The sequence below is a fragment of the Argopecten irradians genome, chromosome 4, assembly GCF_041381155.1.
Source record: "Argopecten irradians isolate NY chromosome 4, Ai_NY, whole genome shotgun sequence".
NCBI lineage: Eukaryota > Metazoa > Mollusca > Bivalvia > Pectinida > Pectinidae > Argopecten > Argopecten irradians.
Genome location: NC_091137.1, coordinates 48,062,645 through 48,085,674, shown reverse-complemented (window position 1 = coordinate 48,085,674; position 23,030 = coordinate 48,062,645). Strand labels below are relative to the sequence as shown.

Sequence of the window (23,030 nt, the reverse complement as noted above, 5' to 3'; positions counted from 1 at the left end):
CATTCCTAAATTTTAAGGAATTCCTTAACTATTAAAAGATGTACTTCTCCCCAACTAAGATTTTTTTCTTAACTTCAGTACTACTTCCCTACAGATGATTTTAAGTAAAGGAATTTAAAAAGTTAGGAAATGTTCATGAAACCCCCCCCTCATGTCACCCCCTGATCAGTTATGTTTTAGCCAACACATCCCCTGTCACCAATGATCAGTTATGTTTTAAAGAATGCCATGAACTACAAAAAATACAAAATCACAATCTTTTCTTGAGTTCAACAAGTTAATATTACACTAATATAAAAAGAACTACTTTATTAATATAAATCATTTCTTTTTGTGCAGCCATAACTTTTTTTTGTAAACTACAAAAAAGCATTATAAAATGCATTAGATGGAAATATAAAAATTCAAACGAATCATTCTTCAAACATTGAACTTTTCATGTAAAATACATACGATAAATATTTATAAAAAGTGAATTATAATACAATATTTGGCAATCTGACCTATAGTCCACCTCAACTAACTTCCTTATGAGAGTAAGTTGGACGTGAGTAAAAAAATAAGTATCCTTTAATTTGGACTGGCACAATTTTACATCTCAATGAATACAAAAATATGACAAAGAAAGCATTTAGAAAACATTGAAAATGTAACATTTCTTAAAACTTGGTCCTTTTACACCATAATATATATATTAAAGTAAAATTACAACAATTTTCTTAGCCGATATCATACAACTTTCACGCCAAGCACTCTGGATTCTAACACTATCAAATATTGCATATGACATTACATTACTGAAATGAAGCATCATATGTTTGTTTTATGGTTTAGAGCTTTCAGAGTATTTCAGGGGGAAAAATATTCATGGTTTGTCTCTGAAACAGAGATTCCAGTAATGGATAAAACATACTTTCATTCTTTTTCTTGTACTTCACATGTACAGAAACCACAAAAACAATGGAGCTTTCTACAATATGAATGGTCTGTATTAATGGATGGCTAATTGAAATTATTTTTAACTGAATTTCTGAAAGATTGATAAAATAGTTTGCTTCATTGTAAATAGTATATTACAATAATACAATCTCATCTCTATATGTAATGCTATAACAGTATTTCAAAGAACATAAGATGCACTAGCAAATGAAACCAGCCATTCTTCAAATTTTACCTAAGGGAGACCACTCAATAGGTCTGTTATTTTCAGTATACAGTCATTTAAATATTTAATGAATTATCAATATAATGCACTATTTATTTTCTGCCATTCAAGGTCCAGACTTTCTTCACATTTTTAATATATTTCACAAATCATTCCACTTACACTAGCAACAGTATAAACATATAACATAACAAATAACTTGGACAGATCCTTACACATAACATTCATACACACTTGGTAACAATGTCTAGGCTACTATTCCATCCCAGGAAATCAAGTACTGTACTTTTCCGTCAGAATTCACACGTTTTGCTAACACCTCGTATTTCTCTCCTTTCTTCAGCCGGTCAGTGGCACCAAAGAAGCTGCTGATATTAGACTTGATGCGGGCCATGCTAACTTCTTGAGCTTTAACACTTTCAATCATTTGGATGTCAATCACGTTCTGCATCTCGTCATAACGCCCAGACATGCTTACTCGAGACCTCTTGCTACGTCTTGGTGCTACCGAACCTTCGTCGTTGCAGCCCTTTCGTTTACGGCCTCGTTTCGGAGGTTCACCCGAGGTTGCGGATATGGTGTCTGTCGACTGCGAGGATGTCACTGAGGGAGGAGGCGTGGGAATGGCTTTGGTTGGATCATCCCCCGACATTCCAGAACACAAAGAGCTTTGTGAGGCAGTGTCACTGTCGTAGTTCTGATAGAGATAGTTTATAATTTGCAGCTTTCTCTGATGCTTAGCGAATTCCTGTTTCTGCTCCAGTTCAGTTTTGAAGGGATGATTGAATGTTTCAAAGTCTGAAGGCACTGGTATAATGTTTTCTAACGACGCCTTCCTCCTGGATTTCCCTTTCCTGGATGAAGGTTTGGGGCCCTCTTTGATTGGCAAGGATCCATTGTATCCGGCGTAGTTCTGGTTAATGCTACACACATTCTCATCACCAGTCTGCAAGAAAAATATACACACTTTTAAATATATACAAGTTGGAAACATATTAAAATAATTGTCATCATCTCCATACTGGAAGAATAATACAGAAGTCCAGAGGAAATGTATCAATTCAGTAAATATGAAAAAATCACATGAAAACCTGGCTTACGAATTTCTGATCAAATGATGTTTAATAGGTATAAGAGCAGTCATGGATCCAATCAGACGAAATTGTATCAATCAAAAGCAAATTCAATTAAAGCAAATTAAATTGATTCGTTCTCATAGGTGAGCTATAAATAGTTATCAATCAATTTTTTTCATTTGCAACCAATTACCATATTTCCCTATCAAAAGCGCCTCCTCTAATAAGCCCCCCCCCTCCCCTGGTTTTTTGCTGAAAAAAAATTTGACTAATTTCATACAATTTTTGAGGCAGATTATGATGATTTGTCTTTGTAGGTGCTAATAAAATACTGTGTCACATCAGTTTGATGCTTAACGTATCTATATCATCTTGTTTAAGAACTTAATTTATTGCATTGGACAACTTCGGACATTTTTTAAGTGATTATGCATAGAACAGCGAGATCGCCATGTTCAAAACAAAACGTGTGTGGATGAACATTAACTTGCAACAACATTCTAGCAATGTCTAAATAGGTTTTATGAATACTTACTGCATATCTATGATAAAGGTTCCTAAATAATAGGAATGTTATCCTTTCTAAGCGTCTATTTGCGCTCTTGTCGGTATTTCCAAAGTAGCGATCAAAAGCACTGTCTGCCATTTTGTGTAAGCAATTACCCGCGTCCGGCGCCCCTTATTAGGGAAAATATGGTATTCCTTAATTCACCAATATATTCAATGTCAGAAACAATCCAAGTTAATAACAAAACATTAAACATCATCCATATTTACCTTCAGTGCTTTCAGAAGTTTTTTCCTGGCTTTATCGGACTTGAAGGCAATACATTCATCTATCTCATGACTGTTCTTCTTATAACGCAGGGGCACAGGTGAATTACTGCAAAAAAAATAATATTATAAGGTATGTGGGGTTGATCCCAATATATAACACTATATTGACACTTGAATGATAGAATTGACAAGAATAATGGAAGAAATCAGGATATAATTAATGGAAAATTAATCTTGATCTCAAAATTGTAATGAACATATCTAATACATATACATATGAAATAAAAATAACTAATGTATGGGGCAAGGAAAAGTTATAAACAATTAAATATAGCCCGGTATCTAGTCAGGTTGTTTTGGGTTTTTTTTTTGGCAGTAAGCAGTGATACTTCAGATAGATTCTATGACTTTTGAGGACTTGACCCACAAGAACTTCTGAATATCCTGATGGTATCATTTTAATACTCATATTAATAATATATAAAATATTGTGTAGGATGAAGAAAAAAATGTGTATTTCCGATATAGTTTTATGTCAGCACTAACCATTTCAAATAAAGTATTGCCTAAATATAATAGAGATTAAATAAACTCTTCAGAGGTACTGAACACAATGATTTCATAAACAAATGAACAAAAGCCCAAAGGTGTCTTTACAGTCATCCGAGACACTTGGCACTAGCCACATAGGAAAAGAATTAAATACAATTTTTCCTGATTGTTTTGTGCACATCTTGGAATTTTGATAGACAGGTCAATGTTTTTGGTAGAGTTTAAAGAGACAACACTTCCTAGGCTGCCGTTCCTGTCAATACATACAAATTTTCCAACACCAGTAGAACTGAAAAACTTTTAAATGTGTTTTTCACGATAGGTCATGGTGGTCATCTTGGATTTTGGGCTGACCCCAAAAATAACAAAGCTTCGTTAGGATCATATCAGGCAAGTTTCAGCTCAGTCCCAGTGGTGGAACTTCAAAATGTGAAAAGTTTACGAGCAGTGAATGGAATACAATGACGGAGGAAACATGATGACTTCAAATTCTGAAATTCTTTTGGAGATACAATACTTAAACGAAAAAGTCCCAAATGATTCAAATACAAAATAAACATCCATTACATTTTCCTCTTATAGAGTACCGTAAAAAACTACATATTAAAGCCGTTTTTGCACAGTAAGTTTTGCTGTAAAATTGATGTTATGAAAGCAACTATGCGTATGTGCAAATTTATCACTCAAATTTGAAACAAAATCTGTGCCAAAATTTAATGTGCCAAAAACAAGTTGTGGATGTTTTTTTGGAAAATGTGTATATTGGACACTCGAAATTGATGCCCTTAACAGAATAACTGGATTAGTAATGATAGTGGAACCTCTTGATAAGTTTAACATAAAATTCTGCATACCTATTGATAAGTTTAACATCTAATTTTGCATACCTATTGTAAGTTTAACATTAAATTCTGCATATACCTATTGATAAGTTTAACATAAAATTCTGCATACCTATTGATAAGTTTAACATTTAATTCTGCATACCTATTGATAAGTTTAACATCTAATTCTGCATACCTATTGATAAGTTTAACATCTAATTCTGCATACCTATTGATAAGTTTAACATCTAATTCTGCATACCTATTGATAAGTTTAACACTTAATTCTGCATACCTATTGATAAGTTTAACATTTAATTCTGCATACCTATTGATAAGTTTAACATCAAATTCTGCATACCTATTGATAAGTTTAACATTAAATTCTGCATACCTATTGATAAGTTTAACATCTAATTCTGCATACCTATTGATAAGTTTAACATCTAATTCTGCATACCTATTGATAAGTTTAACATCTAATTCTGCATACCTATTGATAAGTTTAACATCTAATTCTGCATACCTATTGATAAGTTTAACATTAAATTCTGCATACCTATTGATAAGTTTAACATTAAATTCTGCATACCTATTGATAAGTTTAACATTAAATTCTGCATACCTATTGATAAGTTTAACATTAAATTCTGCATACCTATTGATAAGTTTAACATAAAATTCTGCATACCTATTGATAAGTTTAACATCTAATTCTGCAAACCTATTGATAAGTTTAACATTAAATTCTGCATACCTATTGATAAGTTTAACATTAAATTCTGCATACCTATTGATAAGTTTAACATTAAATTCTGCATACCTATTGATAAGTTTAACATTAATTCTGCATACCTATTGATAAGTTTAACATTAAATTCTGCATACCTATTGATAAGTTTAACATTAAATTCTGCCATACCTATTGATAAGTTTAACATCAAATTCTGCATACCTATTGATAAGTTTAAACATCTAATTCTGCATACCTATTGATAAGTTTAACATCAAATTCTGCATACCTATTGATAAGTTTAACATTAAATTCTGCATACCTATTGATAAGTTTAACATTAAATTCTGCATACCTATTGATAAGTTTAACATTAATTCATTAAATTCTGCATACCTATTGATAAGTTTAACATTAAATTCTGCATACCTATTGATAAGTTTAACATTAAATTCTGCATACCTATTGATAAGTTTAACATTAAATTCTGCATACCTATTGATAAGTTTAACATTAAATTCTGCATACTATGACTTATTGATAAGTTATTGATAAGTTTAACTTAATTCTGCAAACCTTTGATAAGTTTAACTTAATGCATACCTATTGATAAGTTTAACACTTAATTCTGCAAACCTATTGATAAGTTTAACCTCTAATTCTGCATACCTATTGATAAGTTTAACATTAAATTCTGCATACCTATTGATAAGTTTAACATGGAAATCAAATAGAACAAACATTATACAACATACACACCTTTCATAATACTCTCATATCTAGTAACAATTATACAGTTACATTTATGTGTAACATTTCACTGTTTTGGAGAAGTTACAAATGTTACATTGACATTGTATATGGCAAGTGATTCTCATGGTGAATAAAAACTGATTAGTAGTAAATTGAATATTATTAATTGCATAAAACATAAGATGCATACCAATGTTTCTTTCTCAGACGACCCATGGTAGTATGCATGTCATATCAATACCTAAAATTCACAGTGCTCTGAAATTTTCTATCTGGTAGGTGTCACTCCAAACTCATCACTAATTACATGAGTTGTTTTAAAGCCAATTAATTAACACCTGTTAGGTGTCAACAAGTGCCCTGGGGTGTCCTGCAAGGTGACAGGTGTTAATTGGCAATAAACAACCTGTGTATAATTAGTGATGGGCTTGTAAACAACTCATATGATTAGTAGTTGGTTTGAAGGGTCATTTGTTATTTCAAAAGCTTTTGAAAATTTTTCATTTAATTGTGACAGATAATTAGAACACCGACTGTATATACCAGATAGGAATTTTCAGATCACTAGGTTTTATGGATTTGTATATATCATCCAGTTATGGATCATCTAAGAAAGAAACCTTTGTAAGTAAGTTTTATGCTATTATTCTACATGAAACACATTGGTATATAGATCCAATCTTCTAATAGTTTCAGTCATATAAAAATCAATTTGTATTTCTTTTTATAACAAAATAAATCAAATTAGAAACACTGATATATATCATGAATAATGAAGTAACTTTAAATTTGTAATTATCAATAATTTTGAAGTAAATCATCTGATACATATTTTTTCATTAATACATTTATTAATAGGTCCCATCGACAGATCCAATGTTTTACCATATTTCAATATATGAAATATAATGAAGTATTCAAATTCAAATGAGCGATTTTTTGAGGTTACAACAAGTGGTTGCATTTGAAATGGAATTTATTTCACAAACTGTTACATAAGAACTTTTTTAATGTCTTTTGTAAACAATACATGTATATGCAAAAAGGTGTAGTGGTATCTCCATAAGCATGAACATAAGCACTCATATTTGAAAATCTTAATTGCATAATGTATATGGTAACAAATCATTTTCATTATGAATAACTCTTTCATTTGTTAGATTAAAAAAAGAACCTTGTTTACAAAATAATATTGTTGTATTTTCCCCCTTATATTTAAGTTTTTTATTTTGAAATATTTTATCTGTTGCAGGTATTTTGGTATCATTAAAGAAAAGAATCAAACAAAACATATGCCTGGATCATTTGTATTCTTTGAATCATTGATATCAAAGAAGAATAAACAATACCTGTATACATAGACATTTAAATGTTATATACATGAAGCCAATGTTTTCTTGATAATAACCTACCTTACAGGCTAACAGGTTGATAATTAGGAAAGTGCTATGTTGAAAGCTAGCTAGCTATTTCCAAAATATTTGTACTGTAATCTTATAAGCGTAGCATAATTTTTGTCAATATATCATTTAATAAATCAATTTTGTTTTTATCCTAATAACTTAGTATTAATTTCCGCAATAAGCCTTATCTTGAATCCTATTTGAACTAGAAATATGTTTGTTAGTCATTAAATGCTCGCTAACTACTTCCTAAAACCTTAATTTCCAATACAACATGCATGTATAAGGCCCCTACTCTGAGATATTTTGCATGTACAAAACTGTAATAACTTATTAATAAATAACCTGCAGATATATACTAAGTGAAGTATAGATATTAATTCGCATAGAAAAACTTTTGTAAACTTTACTTAGATTTCAAAATTAATTAGCACAGGAAAGTTGAGCTGTCAGTGTTACAAATGATATCAATGCATTGATGATTCTCTTTATGACCTGCCTATGACATAGTAATGATGGAATATCAAATGCCGACAAATTATGTATAATTTTTACAATATATCAACTGTATATTTTTTGTAATGTTCCTGATTATTTTAATTCAATGATTTCTTTCACAATTACCACAGATTTTATATAAAATACTCAGCAATGGTTCCCGAGTGACATGCGCTGTTTTCGTTAATAAACAGACTTAGTAATACACAAAAACATCCGTTCCAGATTTCTTCTTTTTCTCAACAACACCAATGTTTCGATATATAACGATAAATTGGGATATTTTCCTTTCGATATATCAATACTTAAAACCTACATATCAATGCCAGCTCTACAGGAAAGAAAGTTGTTTTACAGTAAATAAATTTTTAATGTTTATATATATTTTTGTTTTAAATATGAAAGGCTTGTCTTGTCCCCTTTTTCATTAATTATGGGCAGTCTTTTAGTCCATACCCTCTTAAAATATACACTGATTGTTGTCCTTTTACATGCGAGGCAGTCAATACTTCTAAAACTATATATCATATCAATAATTTTGCTAACAGGAAAAAACAAATTTATAACATAGTAAAAGAAACAACGTGTAACAATGCATAAAATGGTATAACTTAAATGTAATTAGTTATCAAAAATAACTTAAAATCTCACTATGTTGGCACTGGCTCACACAAGGAGGCCCCAGGGGCCATAACGGTCACCTGAGTTGTAACACAGAAAGTCACAAGATTTCACATATACTGTCATATATATGTGCTCCTGTCCCTGTAAATGTCCCTCTCCCATTTTGAAGGTTCAATCCCATCAAATGAAATTAATTTATTTGAATTAAAGTGAACTGTCGGGCAAGGATGGCTAAAGTCGGTAAAATTGTGTGAATGTATCCAGTATAATTTCTTATGAAATAGAAAAATAAAATCTCTCGCCAAAATCTGTCTGCGTGCGAAGAAATTAATTTAAAGTATGGAAATCCTAAAACGTCCTCCCGGCTGACTATGTCCGTGGTTACATTTCCACGCAGCCTCGCTTTCAATGCTTTCAACTTCCCTTTACTTTAATGGTCAGAACTGGGAAACGTAAGCAGAACTTGGCCGTCGTATTAATAAGTGAGAACTTTTGGAAGGCCAATGAACCCATCAAATGAAATTAATTTATTTGAATTAAATGCAGACTGAAACTATGAAAACCGTTTGGCAGTGTAACAGCAGACTACTGTAATTCACAATTGTGATTGGCCTTAAGACATTGCAGGTTTGTTTCAAAAATTTATGAATTTTATTCAGTTGTTTTGTACAAGTCGAAAATGTAATTTGTTGACAGACTAACGACATATATTTCGGCGGACAATAGGCGATTGGAATAGGTCATAAGACCTAAAAATAATATCTGAAAGAAAATTTAGTTTACTTTCAGATATGAGAATAGGTGTCAGAGCCTAGCATTAACATAGCGCATAAACAGGGTGAGTTTTAACAATAAACAAGGTATTAGAACTGTCGGTACCTTGGTAGCACCAGAGCCGTCTCCTGGCCTAACGAGCTACAAATAAATCATACAGTTATCAATAAATTGAGACAACACAAATCTAGCAATATTAAACAAGGTTTCTTTCTGGCTGACACAGGTTCTACTTCTAATGGAAACAGATCTAAATTTTAGGTGGACCAATATATCAGGACTTGAGACGGATCCCTTCAGTAATTTTTGAGAAATAGCGGTAACAAACTCAATGTCAGTTGTTATAGATAACAGCGTTTCACAGCTTGCAAAATCATTAAAAATTCTGAAATTTCACCATTTTCTTCCTTTAAAATGATTGTCCACGCATAACATCACTGCATCGTTTCAGCTAAAGGTATTTCAAAACTTTAAAACCTTAGCCAGGTTTTTTCTTCGGACTCATTGGGCCTCTTGAAATTCTCAATATCTAGCATAATCTACACCAAAACCTTAACCCACAATGTACTGCCGACAAAGAGATTCCTCAGACAAGCTAAAACGTGGACACAAACATATCAAAGGCACCATTATAGTCACCTGTTCAGCATTTTGTGTCCTAAATATGGTAATAAAAGGAGCACATGGAGTATAGGTAGACCTCTTAAAACTTTGTAAATTACAATTAGAATTAATACATGGATCTAGGGATGGATGGAAAAACAGACAAGTGCAACTTTGACTAGCCTACAAACTACCATATATCCAGTTATTTTCGCGGGTCAAAATTTTCCCCGATTTGGAATAGAAACGAGCAAATTCAATTTTAGCGGTTTTAAAATTTCATGATTTGATCATAAGGATATATAATTCATTCATTTCTCAATTTTTGGTGAATCAAATAACCTGCAAAACTGCGCGAAAAAAACTGGCTATTAGGTATTTATTTTCATTATGTGAATTAGTGGTATAATTTATCTATCTATGACAAGGATTCAAGTAGAATCACATATACAATAGTAGACTATGGATACTTACCACTGTATAGGAACAAAACACTTTGTTTTGTGACCTTTAGCCTGTAAGGAGTTCATCACCTCCTCATTGATTTGACCGTCTACAGGAAGAATGATGGTGGGTCCGGGAGGTGGTACCCTCATCTTTAAGGCCCAATAAGTGTGCTTCTTCTTCACGTCACGACTGGATGAAAACCTGAAATACAGAATCATTTAATAAGTTATCTACAGCACAATGAATTAATAAAATTGTTTTGACCTCCAGACCAAAGTGGGGTGCACATAGCTTCCAACTTTCAAGGCTCTAGGACATTTGTATTCATGATCTAGCTTTGATACTGATGAGCTTCAGCTTAAATTTACAATATCACAAATGGTTGACTTCCAAGTTGTGTTCCCCATGTGTCATTTGCTATTGCTTTTCATCACCAAGCTCCTCAGCACTACACAGCTGAAATAGCCTACGTCTATATCCCATATGGTCTAATGGAAGTAATTGCTAAGGCGAAAGGCACCCAAGAGTTACTACATATGGACCAGATGGGGTATAGCCTATGGGCTACATGAACCCTGGGGTTCACCCGTTGAGAATACCACTTGGAAGTCAAATGTCCAAAAACCTTGAGAGAATGAGAGATAGGCCACTTAGGCCTGTAGTTCCAACTCAAATGCTTTAGCTTATAAATGCCACATAGAGTTGGCATATAAAACTCCAGCAATCCCTAGGTTCTCAGGTCGGGTAAACTAATTTGGGGTGTATAGCAGTAGTCATAGATGATCAATGTTACATGTTATTACATGGTGACATTTTTTTGCAAGGCCCAAATCAGTATGAGAAACACGATTTGTAAGCCTATGACGATATGAGGACCTCAAAGAGAACTAAAGAAAAAAGTGATTTGTTATATTGAATACATGCATTGAGCACCAACTTCTTATTGGTAAATCTAAAGATCCCAGTATTTTATCATAATCTTGTCATGACAATAGTACTAATGTTACTGTGCACTAGGACCCATTCAGTGACTCATAAAGAGGCTTCTGCCTGTGCATAGTGTACCCCCAAACCCCAATTTTTTTTCCATTTGGAAATACATGGGGTGGGCAGGGGATATGTTGGAAATCAAAATCCAGACAGACATAGACTAACATTACAGTTAGTCCCTTCAAGTTTTACAAGCATGTCTCGCTTAAACAAACCTGGTTTTATGACCCTTGAGGACATCACATAATTTCTTTGTCCTCTCTTCTTCAGGTGTATCTGCCATCTGTAATATATAGGTATACAGTTCAACATTGTGATACAATATCTCATAGTATGTAATTGTATCGGCAAATATGATTGTTACAAACATATATTTTAAAGTCATTTATATTCAAGTGAACCAGGCAAATAATGACGACTTAAGAATGTGTTCCCCACAACACAAATACAATACACATCAACAGTAAAAACAATTATTTAAAATAAACATGGATTGAGAGACAAATGTGAAGGACAAAGTGACCTGGTTCACCAAAGTGAACCCATAAGTTAGTAAGAAATTTTAATGCCTTATAGAACCAGAGATAGAATGTGGAAAAGCTTTCCTTAAACCAAAGTCAAGCTCAAGATATAGGTCACAGTAACCTGGTTTTGGTGGGTACCGTATTTTCCGGAGTATAAGCCGCTACTTTTTTCCCTGAAAATCGGGAGTGCGGCATATACACCAGTGCGACTTATCTGTGGACGAAAACCAAAATCTGACGATGTTTTGGCATTATTACGTCGTGATTCACATGTGAAAATCGTAAGTTTTACTCGCCAGTTTTGTAAAGTTATACATCGAACAAATCACTGTAAAAGTGTTTAAAAGATAAAATATGCAATGAAAATATATTAACGATGAAAATGATTACATATCAGATGCATATTCATTCGTAAAATTGTTTAATTCAAGGAAAATCCGCCGACTGAAACGTGTTTGTTTACTAGCGCAACACAATAGCGGTTTAGTAAAGTTATACATCGAAAATATCACTGTAGAAGTGTTTAAACGATATAATATGTGATGAAAATATAATAAAGATAAAAATAATAACGTACCAGATACATGTTCAATCGTAAAATTGTTTAATTCATGGAAAATCGGCCGACTGAAGCGTGGTTGTTTACAGTCACAACATAATGGCGGACTGATTTCGCTATCGATTTGCTGCAGGATCGTTACCAAGAAAAAAAATAACTAAAACGTCAAAAACCATCAAATATCAAACAATAAGTTAAATATATTATTTAAATATTATTTGGGTGAAAGAAATGTCCCGCAGACAGGGAAAAAACAATCTTCTGAATGACTGCTAAATATAACTTGCACACGTGTTACACACGGTCAACATGTGTATTTCTCAGAATCCTGTCGCTGTGACTTCAATGAAATAATCGGCAGTCAAGTTTATAGTGTGAATTACATGTAATATAGAACATTATAGCGATGTTAAAAAGCACCAAACAGTCGTATAAAACATCATTTAATCGATCTCTGCAGCGGCAAACACCACGAAATCATATCCGGAAGTTAACAAAAATAAGGCTTCGGTGAATTGCATCATGGGATGGCAAGTTGAGAGAGAACACTCTAAACGAAGTCAATTTGGTTAATGATAGTCTTGATAATAAAGTAATCCTATACACATCAATATAATTAATACGCGAAGTATATCTAAATAGATATAAAAGAAAATCGTATGCATATTGAGGAAAGTATTTTAACCGGCATGTTGAAATATGAGAGAGAGTAAGCGTGAATTCGTACGGCCGCCATGTTTGTTTACACACAAGAAGTCTTACGTAATGGCAGAGTAAACAACGAACAGAAACATGACCAAATCAATTTTGCTAAAGATATTTACATCATTGTGAGTTTTATTTGTTATACATTTACAGAACAAGTTTACAGACAGTTTTCGTGATTCTAATTGATCGATAAGCATTACCGTGCTTCATTAGAGATCGATCGTTTACACAGAGGGTTGCGTGGGTGCATGGGCCTAACTTTTGGTTGCGGCTTATGTAACGGTGCGTCTTATGTGTGTACAAAACCTGAAAAAAATCGTAAAAAAGGCCTCTGCGGCTTGTACACAGGTGCGACTTATTGTCCGGAAAATACGGTATATGACAAAGTGGCCCTACATAGTATGAAGTTCCATAGCCATTTAGTATTTAAATAATAAGGTCGGACAGATCGAGACAATGAAAATGAAACTTATAGCAACCTTCCCCTGCTGTCTGAGCGTTAGTTTTGTCTATAATGTCACAAATTGTAGATTCAGATACCTTACCTGACTATTGAGTTGTAATTTGATCCAGTTGTCGTTAACGTAGGCCATGATCACATCAAAGTTGTAGGATTTCTTTATGCCACTGATGGTCAGGTTGAACAAGATCAGATGAGCTAAATCCACCCTTTATTTAGAAATTCAAATCAACAGCGTTAATCAAGTTAAGATAATTTTTCAGTTTTTTAAGGAATATCACAGTAAGCTAATCCCTTATTTTCATAATTGCTTTTTTAATAAATACTTTGTACATAATGTGGAATCTGCTTTTATCACATAACTGACCCGTCCAGCCATGTCATAAATATCACAAGACACATGTGTTACAACACTATTATGATGTCACATGTGGTTTTGGCGCCATAATATATGTATGACGTCACATCATTGCTTCAGTAGATGGAAACGTCACATCAAAGCCGGATTTCTACTGTTTTATATGGAGACAAAATTAAAAGTTTTGCATATATTTCTATGAATAAATGTTACTTTATAAATAGAATCTTACACTCATGACTAAAAGGCTTGTAGCATATCAAATTATTGAACTCGTTTGATAAATTTTATATCACATATATATAGTCACATCATCTGATCATCTGTAATTGCATATACAATAACAATAATACTCATATAGGCAGAGATGGAGTTTTACTACAACCCATGACCCACACACAAAGGAATATGCATTGTCATATATTTGCTTGATTGATATGTAGATCTATAATTTACATGAGAGATGAAAAAAAAATCATTTTCTAATTTAATTACAGAATTAAATCATTTATATTAATAGGACCAAATTGACCACTCTTGGCCCTCTCCTCTCAGGTCCTGACCATTTGTATGTAATCTTGAGTCCCCGCCCAATAAGGATGCTACCTGCCTTTAGTCTAATTCTGACCTGAGGTTTAATAGTAGAAGTTGATTTTGTGAAGAATGACGTTTAAACAGATGCCCGACGCCATTAAAATCATGGTAAGCATTTTTTTCAATGGTAACATCAGTATTGATGATGTGACGAATCCTATAGTGCTCACCATTTTAGATCCAGTCGTTTGATATATTCCGGTCCAGAATTGCAGTGTGAACAGACAAAGAGGTAAAAGCGGTCTCCATTTAGTAAGGGATGCTCCAGGCACTGGATACAGGCTTTAACACAAAGCAAAGGAAATCACCTTAAAACCAATCAGTTATGTTTTGTGCTTTACAAAGTTTTATGGAGACTAAAGAACAAAATCACAAGAAATTCTAAATTTATTTTTTAACTCACCTTCATGGAACCACTGCTTACATCGACAGCACTGTAACATCTTTAAATACCATCTGAGAAACACAAAATATTTATCAACATTTTTTTTTTTAATTTTTGTTCATTCTGAATAAATCCATTTTTTTTTTTTAAGTAAGGTATTGTTAATGAGCAAATAGTTGTTTACAAATTCAAATACTTTGGGCTATATTAAAGGCAATAATCTAGTAAAAGAGGTGATAACTGTATGCATTCTTGATATATATTATCATATAAAATTGACTGTGCAATACGTTGAAACATACCGTAATATTCTATTATTTGAGCTTTGAATTCTGATAAAGGAAAAGTACTGTGTATTTTTTTGTTAAATTTGATCAGAATTTACTTTAGTATTGTACAAATACAAATTGATGTTGTACGAGACTCACATTCCCGGGCCACCACAGTAACAGTAACATTGCTCCACATTGGTCTTCTTCTGCGCATCCCACGTCAATTTGTTTAACTACGAAACAAAGCAGCAATCAATTTCCTGTCAAGCTAAACTGAAGTTCCTTTGATCTGGCCTGTCTGTCCATGTCATAAATATCAGAATACAAGTGTAATAACGTCACATGTAGGTTTGACGTCACAATCTATATATTATATATGTTGTTGCATGATTATTTAAGTGCACTGAAACGTTTGATAAGAGACAGATTTCTAATGTTTTATATAAAGGGGAAATTCAAAGTTCTACCTATATTTCTATTAATATGCAATTTGTTACCAAGTTTTAACAATATTGGTTTTACATTTGTTAGTTAATACACAAAAACTGCAGAAAAATGACACAATTTGTAGAAAATTAAAGGGCCATAACTCTGATAAATAACATCCGCTGAAAGAGTTGATCAAACCTGGCCAAGCACTTAAGGCATTCAACCTTGTTACCAAGTTTGAAGAAAATTGGTTAATATTTATTACAGTAATTTTACGAAAGTGGCAGAAACCGATTTTTTTTATTTAAACAAAGGGCCATAACTCCGCTAAATAAGGTCTGTTGAAAGTGGCGATCGAACTTGGCTGAGCCCTTAAGGCATTTTATCTTGTCACCAAGTTTGAAGAAAATCGGTTTTACATTTGTTACAGTTATTGCACGGAAACAAAGTGTTACAGACTGACGGACAAACCCAAATTAATATCCCTGTTTCAGAGAAAGCGGGGGATAATAAAAGTTATGTGATAAATAGAATCTTACACTTGTGACTACCGTATTTTTGCGCGTATAGTGCGCACTTTTTTTCATAATTTATCAAGTGAAAAGTTGGGGGTTCGCACTATACGCAGGTACAAGGCATGGCCAGGTCCTGGGTTATGATCACCGACCGGCAGGTCCGAGCTATGCAGTAACATTTTGTACACGTTGTCGTGAAATAATTATGATTAAATACTTGGATCTTTAAGTCAATGGTCAATGCATATATTCAATATAAAAGAAAAACAGCTCTTGAAATTTTTATCTTTAATTCCTTGAAAGTCCGTTTTGAGAGCACGTGTGTTCAAGACCGGATTCATGATACGATCGTGAATCTTCAGTAAGGTATCTCCAAATCTAAATGGCTAAATAAATATAGTCTGGAGCTTGAAACGATGTATAAGTGTGTAATTAATTCGTCACATTAGACAGATTACCTTATAGATAAGTTTCTCCAGCATGTGAAAACTTTTGAACTTGCAAATGTTTACGAAAGTGAGTGCAATCCCACATGCAGAGCCAGCAAATTAAATACGAAACTAAAACCTTCCTACATTAACACTGACCGATCGGCACTATAAATGATGGTATGACTATAAATTTACTCTTATTACTATCTTTTAAAATGGTTCTGTAAGATATCATCCTGATTTCAATACTAATTTGAAATAATTGAGAATATGGAAGCGTGCAGTCAGTAATCAAATATGGCGGCCACCTGTGGTTGATTGGCCTACTCAGTCGGCTTTCCAGCTAATATCTTGGACAATGATTAAATCTAAATGCCGAACAGATACACAATAGACTTAATTGATACCACTTGGAATTACACAAGGTATGGTTAATTATTTGATTGTAGAAACATCGTTGTTGATATCCTCATTATTTATAGTGTCACCGGCAATTCACAAGCTAACTAGGCCTGCCGTTGTGTAAACAAAGTGTCAATCATCGTGTCAAACTCCTCTCGCCAGTTAATCTTAATGAACAGAAGGTTGTTTTAAGCACTGATAAACAATAAGAACCGTTTGATTTTGTTCTTCAAAAGTGTTTGGAGGCAATGCAAAATGTTGTGAACGGAGATACAAAAACTGAGATTTTTTTTTTGTAAATATTTTTTTTTTCCAAAATGAAACTCAAAAACGTACCTGCGCACTATACGCGGGTGCGCACTATACGCGCAAAAATACGGTATGTATTTATTAGATAATTACTACTATGTGTATTTAACTATAAAACAATATTCAAATCTCTTGAAAAAGATTAACCAAGAAATTAACAGTGGATTTTAGGTAGTATTTACTGTATAACCTTTTCCAGAATAATCCATCAACATTATTAAGCTATGCACATGTTGACTGTCATTGTTAAAGCTATTGTTTTAGAGTAACACAAACATTACCAATGCTATGTGAACGATTCTGAACCCTGGAGCTTTTCTGAACTTACATCATAAGGAAATGTCCGTTTCATCTTCTGGAGAGCTGTTGCTGTAAAATTTAATAAAATAAACTGAGAATTGTACAATAAAACATCTTTATAAAGAAAACAAATTTACAACAAATTCATTATAACATAGCAATTTTTATACCTTGATTATTGCAAGTTAAAGATGCCTCCCACCCTCCATGCCCAATATATGCGATCTTAAAAGTTCCATCTCATTTTTTCTTGTGGCAGACCTATTAAAATTCTTAACATCGAAAAACAAGTTGAGTGAATGGACGCTTACCATCAGCTCCAATTTTAAGGGCACCACCTTCCTGAAAATGAAAATTATGTATCGTCAGTTACCTAAATGAATAATTGTACAAGTGTGTGTGTGTGTCATACAAAGACAAAAGGCACATGGGCCTTAATAATGGTTGACTTATTAAGACTTAAAGATCTGGATTTTAATTGTATTGTTGTGTTACCTTGACGGCAGCAGCAAAGATACAGAGTCGACAACACCATTCTGTTTCTTCGTCAATCACATACTCATCGTCAATGGTTGGGTTATGGCATTCCTGATGGAACCCTATTGGACATGAAACATAGTCGGTGATTTGGGAATATGGAACATAGTCAGTGATTTGGGAATAATCAATTTTTATTTGTTTTCATATCCGACTTTCTGATTGGCAGATCCTTTTTCTTCTATGAAGAAAAAATTCTGTGAATGGAGCAAAAACCTGAAGCTATCATGACGTCACAATAGAGACGTTGATGTTGCGTATTGATTTATAAAAAATAAGCCATTAAAAAATCAATGGAATCGTACGCTTAAATGTATTTTATATTATCAAATAGTCTGAAAAATTAATTATAAACATTGATGTAACTATTTTTGAACTTCATCGGGTTATGAAATAAATTTTGTTTGCAAACTTTTGTGAGAATTTGCCTAGTGAGAATCCGCTAGGCGGATTCACGTACAGCTTCCAAACAAAATTTATTTCATAACCCGATGAAGTTAAAAAATAGTGACATCAATGCTTAAATAATTTTCAGATTTTATTTGATCTTTCTGTTAGGATTTCCGCTATTTATCCATTCATTCTTTATAGTGGCGCTTTCCATAGACTTTACAAAATCCTTCATGATATATGTGTCTACAATTTACTCCAACCAAAGCTTAATATTAGGTTTGAATTATCAAAATATTCTCTAAACAATTATCAACAATTCCTTACAACTTAACAGCTACAATACATGTCCTTGCCATTTCAATGATTTCCAAAACAATCTTGGGTATGCTCCTTTATAACTTACCTATACCGCAGTTGTCACACAGAACAATTTCGTTAGGTGCTTCAGACACATCACTCTGACAAACACAGCAGTTTATCTCTCCTTCTTTAGCTCCTGTTAACATATAAGAGATTTGCAGAATTGAATTCATGGTAATAGCGTCTCAATACCAAATAACACAGAAAATTTAAGTATTTAAAAGAACGCCACTACTTTAAACAGGCTTTATTTTTCGTGGCTACTAAATTTCGCAATTGCGATGCAAATGATTTCACAAAAAGCAAAGTTTTGCAGATACAATATTGAATGGAAATACCTTTAACTTGAATTGTGCAATGATTGTGGCAGGTATTAATTCACAGATATACACAAATCGACTTTGATCACATCATTTGCCAAAAAAAATCACACACAAAAGAAAGGTGGTTTACAGTATTTTTCTGAAGGTCTATACCAATTACAAGAAGCCCAGAGGGACTTATCGCTCAAATATCACAAAATCTCAGACTTACAAATGGAATCCAGACCCCATAGCATAGATATGCTAATAATCAAATACAACTGATATCAATTGCTCAGTTTCTTAGACAAATTTGTGAAAAAATAAATCCAAATTGACCAATTTGGGCACCACTCATTAGGCCCTCATAGGATCTTGAATGATTGTTAATTTCAAATGAGATTTTATGAAAAAAAGTCTTAAATGTCTTGAAAGCAAACTTCAAGACGAGTTTCATGAAATCTCACTTGATACGAACTCAAATTTACAACATTCTTGTGGTTTGGATCGAGTCGGTTACAACCAATACACATGGCCCTTTAATATAGCGTACAAGGTTGAACATTACCTTTCTGAAGATCTTTGTTTAACACCCAGTATTCTGAATTATCCTCAAATTGCACAAAACATTTTCCTTCTTTATCTTCAACCTGTCAAAAAGAAAATCAAAGCATTTTTATACTTCAGGAGAACAGAAATCAAAATGTGAACACCATGTCAGATAAGTGAATACTGAAATGGCATGTGTTATTGTTGAAAATTTATGACAAGGATGTGCTAATGTTCAGGATTATAAGTTACAAATGACTTTTGATTAAATTACGACTAAAAAAAAAAAAAAAAAAAACTTTTCTCATAGCTTTAAAATCAAGACTTTTTGCTAATTCACGACTTTTGGACTAACCAGTGCTATGGGGTACTTATAACACCTGTTTCATCAGTGGTCGTAAGTATAGCGACTGAAAAACTGGTAAATAATTATTTTCATTTGATTATATTTCCTATTTCCAGTACATATTATTCCTTTTAAACACTTTTTACAAGATGATTCCAATGTAAAATAAGCTAAGACCTACAACCTTTGCATGTGGATAACAACTTTTTTTTTCAAGTCATCTTCTGCTTTTAGTTTTTGCGATCAGCAACCAAGAAAACATACTTACTTTCAGTACTGTTCCAAGATAGAAAAGACCATCGCTCCACCGAGTTAGGACTTCTGCTCCAATGTTAAATTTTCCACGTTTTGTTACTTTGTTTGTTGCTTTGATTGTGGACGCAGGTTTCTTTGGTTTCTCCTTTGTGGTAAGAGCCAATTCTAACCTAGTTTAAATATTTCATCATTCAAGATTAAATACATTTTAATTATCATTCATGAACTTCAAACTTATGATGTATTTGCTTTCACACAGAGCCCTAAATTAGATTTAGGTTAAAGGGTTTTTGCTCAACTCCCAATGTATGAAATTTGAGACAGATCACAACATTTTTCAGAATCCCCCAAAATTCAGCTTTTTCAACTAAGTAAGTTTTAGAACCAGGTAATGATCTTGTCTTGATGGATACAAAATAATATTTTTCAAGTTTCTATAGCATTGAAATTGTTGAACATTAAGTATCAAACTCCACGCACATCAGGAGTTTTAAGCACCCAAAATCATTGATTTTTCTCCTTATATAACTGGGGTCGGAAAAGACCCCATTCCCAATGCCAAACCCCCCTATAAACTGCTGAGACAAAAGAAAACTGTCCTGATATAGATTTTTTTGTTGATACTTTATATACAGGTCCATGTAAAACAGCAAGTTAAATCAAATAACACAGTTACACAATATTTAATTACCTATAACACCATGCTCAGTAATGTGTAACTTTTCCTAAAACCCCTCTTTTTGCGATTAAAAACTCCCAATTTGTGTCCAAAAAAATCCCCCAAAATACCCTGAAAAATTACTGAAAATATCAGAACTGGTTTAAACATATTTCTTAATCTCTGTTCGTATATTCCGACTGATCCAAAGAGTTATTTGTCAAAGTTTCAGTTCAATCGCATGAGATTTGTTTTTTCAGAGGACTTTCATGCAAACTTTTGCATTAATGATGACGCATCCTTGATATTCTAGTGGTTATAATCACTGTCATAAGATCCATCCCTGTGCTATGTCATAGCAAATCTGAAGGCTGTGTGTGTGACAGCAAGTGGTTTGGTCCTTTGGTGTACATCAAATAAATCGAATAAATGCACACTATGGTTGACTTCATTTATGAAATTAGGCATCACTCTCTACAAAATCTTCTAAGGAAGACTTTGTAGGCCTCTGATCGGTCTTTGTTTTCTCCTGAAAAGCCTTCAGTTTTGCTATGACATTATCAAGTAGTTGATATTATGACAGTGATAGTTACCCCTGTAACACAAAGGATGCTGATGCCATAATGTAACTTAAGTCTTGCTTTCTTTAACTACAACAGACTAATGTTGAAGGCAAGACAAAATTAGTAGAACAACTAGAAAGTAAAAAAACATTCAACTTGCCAAGAATGTTCCCAATTACTTCAAATTATTATGACAAACCTGGATATGGGTTTGGGACTGTTCAGATCCAACCTCTCTGGTGAACTACAGGTGGAACTGGACGGAGACGGCGTCACAGGTCTGTGTGTAATTGGTAGCAAGGACTTGGCTGAAGTTATTGGAGATGATCGCAGAGATAATGGTGACGTTTTCCTCTGGGATTTTGGTGATATCCCAGCATCGTACCTTGATAATCTCTCTTCTGATGTCTTAGGTATTCTGGGTTCGGCTCTAGGTGACGATCTACATGTGGACATCACCTGGTCTTTTCTGGTATTGGACAACAGCTCCCTCCTAGGAGATGATCTGGGAACCACATCTCCCCTGGGAGAATTTTTCTTAGCAGTTGACAGATTTTCTCTCCGCGGAGAAGATTTATTTGTGCCTAGCAGTGTGTCACATCTAGGTGATGACTTGTTCATCACGGATAATCTATAAAAAAATTCATCATGGATAATATGGAAAATCACATAAGTAAAGCAAGACAGACATATAGACAAGAGGCCCAATGAGAATTAATGATCATCTGACTATTTTTAAAACATAATTCTGGGTCTATTTGTACGTTATTGACAAGTAGTTAAAGATTTTAGCGTTTTGACTTTTCATGAGGCCTTGAGTTATGGTTTTATTATCAATATGTAAACGGTAAGTATTTAGTAATGGTATCTTGGTAAGAGTTATATTATTGATGTTATTGTCTTCATCATGTTGCCCAATCCTTAACACTTATATGGCAAACATACATAATAATTGTTTTGTAATAATTTAATGTCTTTTCCCATACCATTCAAGTTGATGTTATCATATTGTGACCAGAAACTGTAAACAGTCTCCAGATAGATCGGGCAGTATATATTTCACATACATATTCCGGGGCTCTGATAAAAAGTGTACCAAAGTGCCAAAAAGCGGACGCATTAAACTTCATCAAAATTACTAAACACAATCTTAAAACGTCATGAAGTACGTCTTTTTCGCCAATAAAAGTGAAGATATGGACATTTCAAATTTTCCAGATAGGCAGAAAAAGAATATTTCATTAACGGGAACATTTCGACATCATTTTCATCGTACAAGCCGACTTATATTAGAAAGAAACACGTTCATTCATAGTCGACATGTAAACCGAAAATTAGTTTCCCAGTGTTGTGTAGGAAAGAAAACAATGCGGTAACGTTACCTAATTTCAATGTAATCGAAAAATTATCAGTTAACTGTATACCTGGAAAATGAGTTCCCAACGATTTTCAACTGTATACCTGGAAAATGAGTTCCCAATGATTTTCAAAACAATAAACCTGTATTCTTAATAAGTTTTAAGTCGCATCGGTTGTTTCACCAACTTGAAGTTTCGGTAGTAATCAAACATGCATTTCTCCCGCCATCTTGCATGTTGTTGC

The 23,030-nt window shown here is 33.2% G+C and overlaps 1 protein-coding gene across 3 annotated transcripts; it reads right to left on the bottom strand.

The window, feature by feature from the left end:
* Positions 1-662: 662 nt before the first annotated feature.
* LOC138321861 (metal-response element-binding transcription factor 2-like) lies at positions 663-23,030 on the bottom strand. Of its 3 annotated transcripts, none has more exons than XM_069265861.1 (17): positions 22,890-23,030; positions 21,628-22,059; positions 20,221-20,377; positions 19,626-19,707; positions 18,799-18,891; positions 17,961-18,064; positions 17,777-17,807; positions 17,494-17,534; positions 15,236-15,312; positions 14,826-14,878; positions 14,593-14,704; positions 13,556-13,679; positions 11,435-11,502; positions 10,257-10,430; positions 9,285-9,320; positions 3,019-3,124; positions 663-2,111 (listed from the first exon to the last, which is right to left on the bottom strand). In XM_069265861.1, exons 2-17 carry the CDS (start codon positions 22,047-22,049, stop codon positions 1,413-1,415), a joined length of 2,379 nt encoding a protein of 792 aa, XP_069121962.1. In that variant the 5' UTR covers positions 22,050-22,059; positions 22,890-23,030; the 3' UTR covers positions 663-1,412. The 3 variants fall into 3 exon arrangements, with proteins under 3 accessions (XP_069121962.1, XP_069121963.1, XP_069121964.1); XM_069265862.1 differs by lacking the exon at positions 22,890-23,030 and adding an exon at positions 22,853-22,865; XM_069265863.1 differs by lacking the exon at positions 9,285-9,320.

Coding starts and splice junctions, on each gene's coding strand:
- LOC138321861 (XM_069265861.1), bottom strand. CDS start 22,049: ATGAACAAGTCATCACCTAGATGTGACACACTGCTAGGCACAAATAAA. Junction 10,431..11,434: donor CTCAAGGGTCATAAAACCAG/GTTTGTTTAAGC, acceptor TCTGTATTTCAG/GTTTTCATCCAGTCGTGACG. Junction 2,112..3,018: donor AACTTCTGAAAGCACTGAAG/GTAAATATGGAT, acceptor TTTTTCTTGCAG/ACTGGTGATGAGAATGTGTG.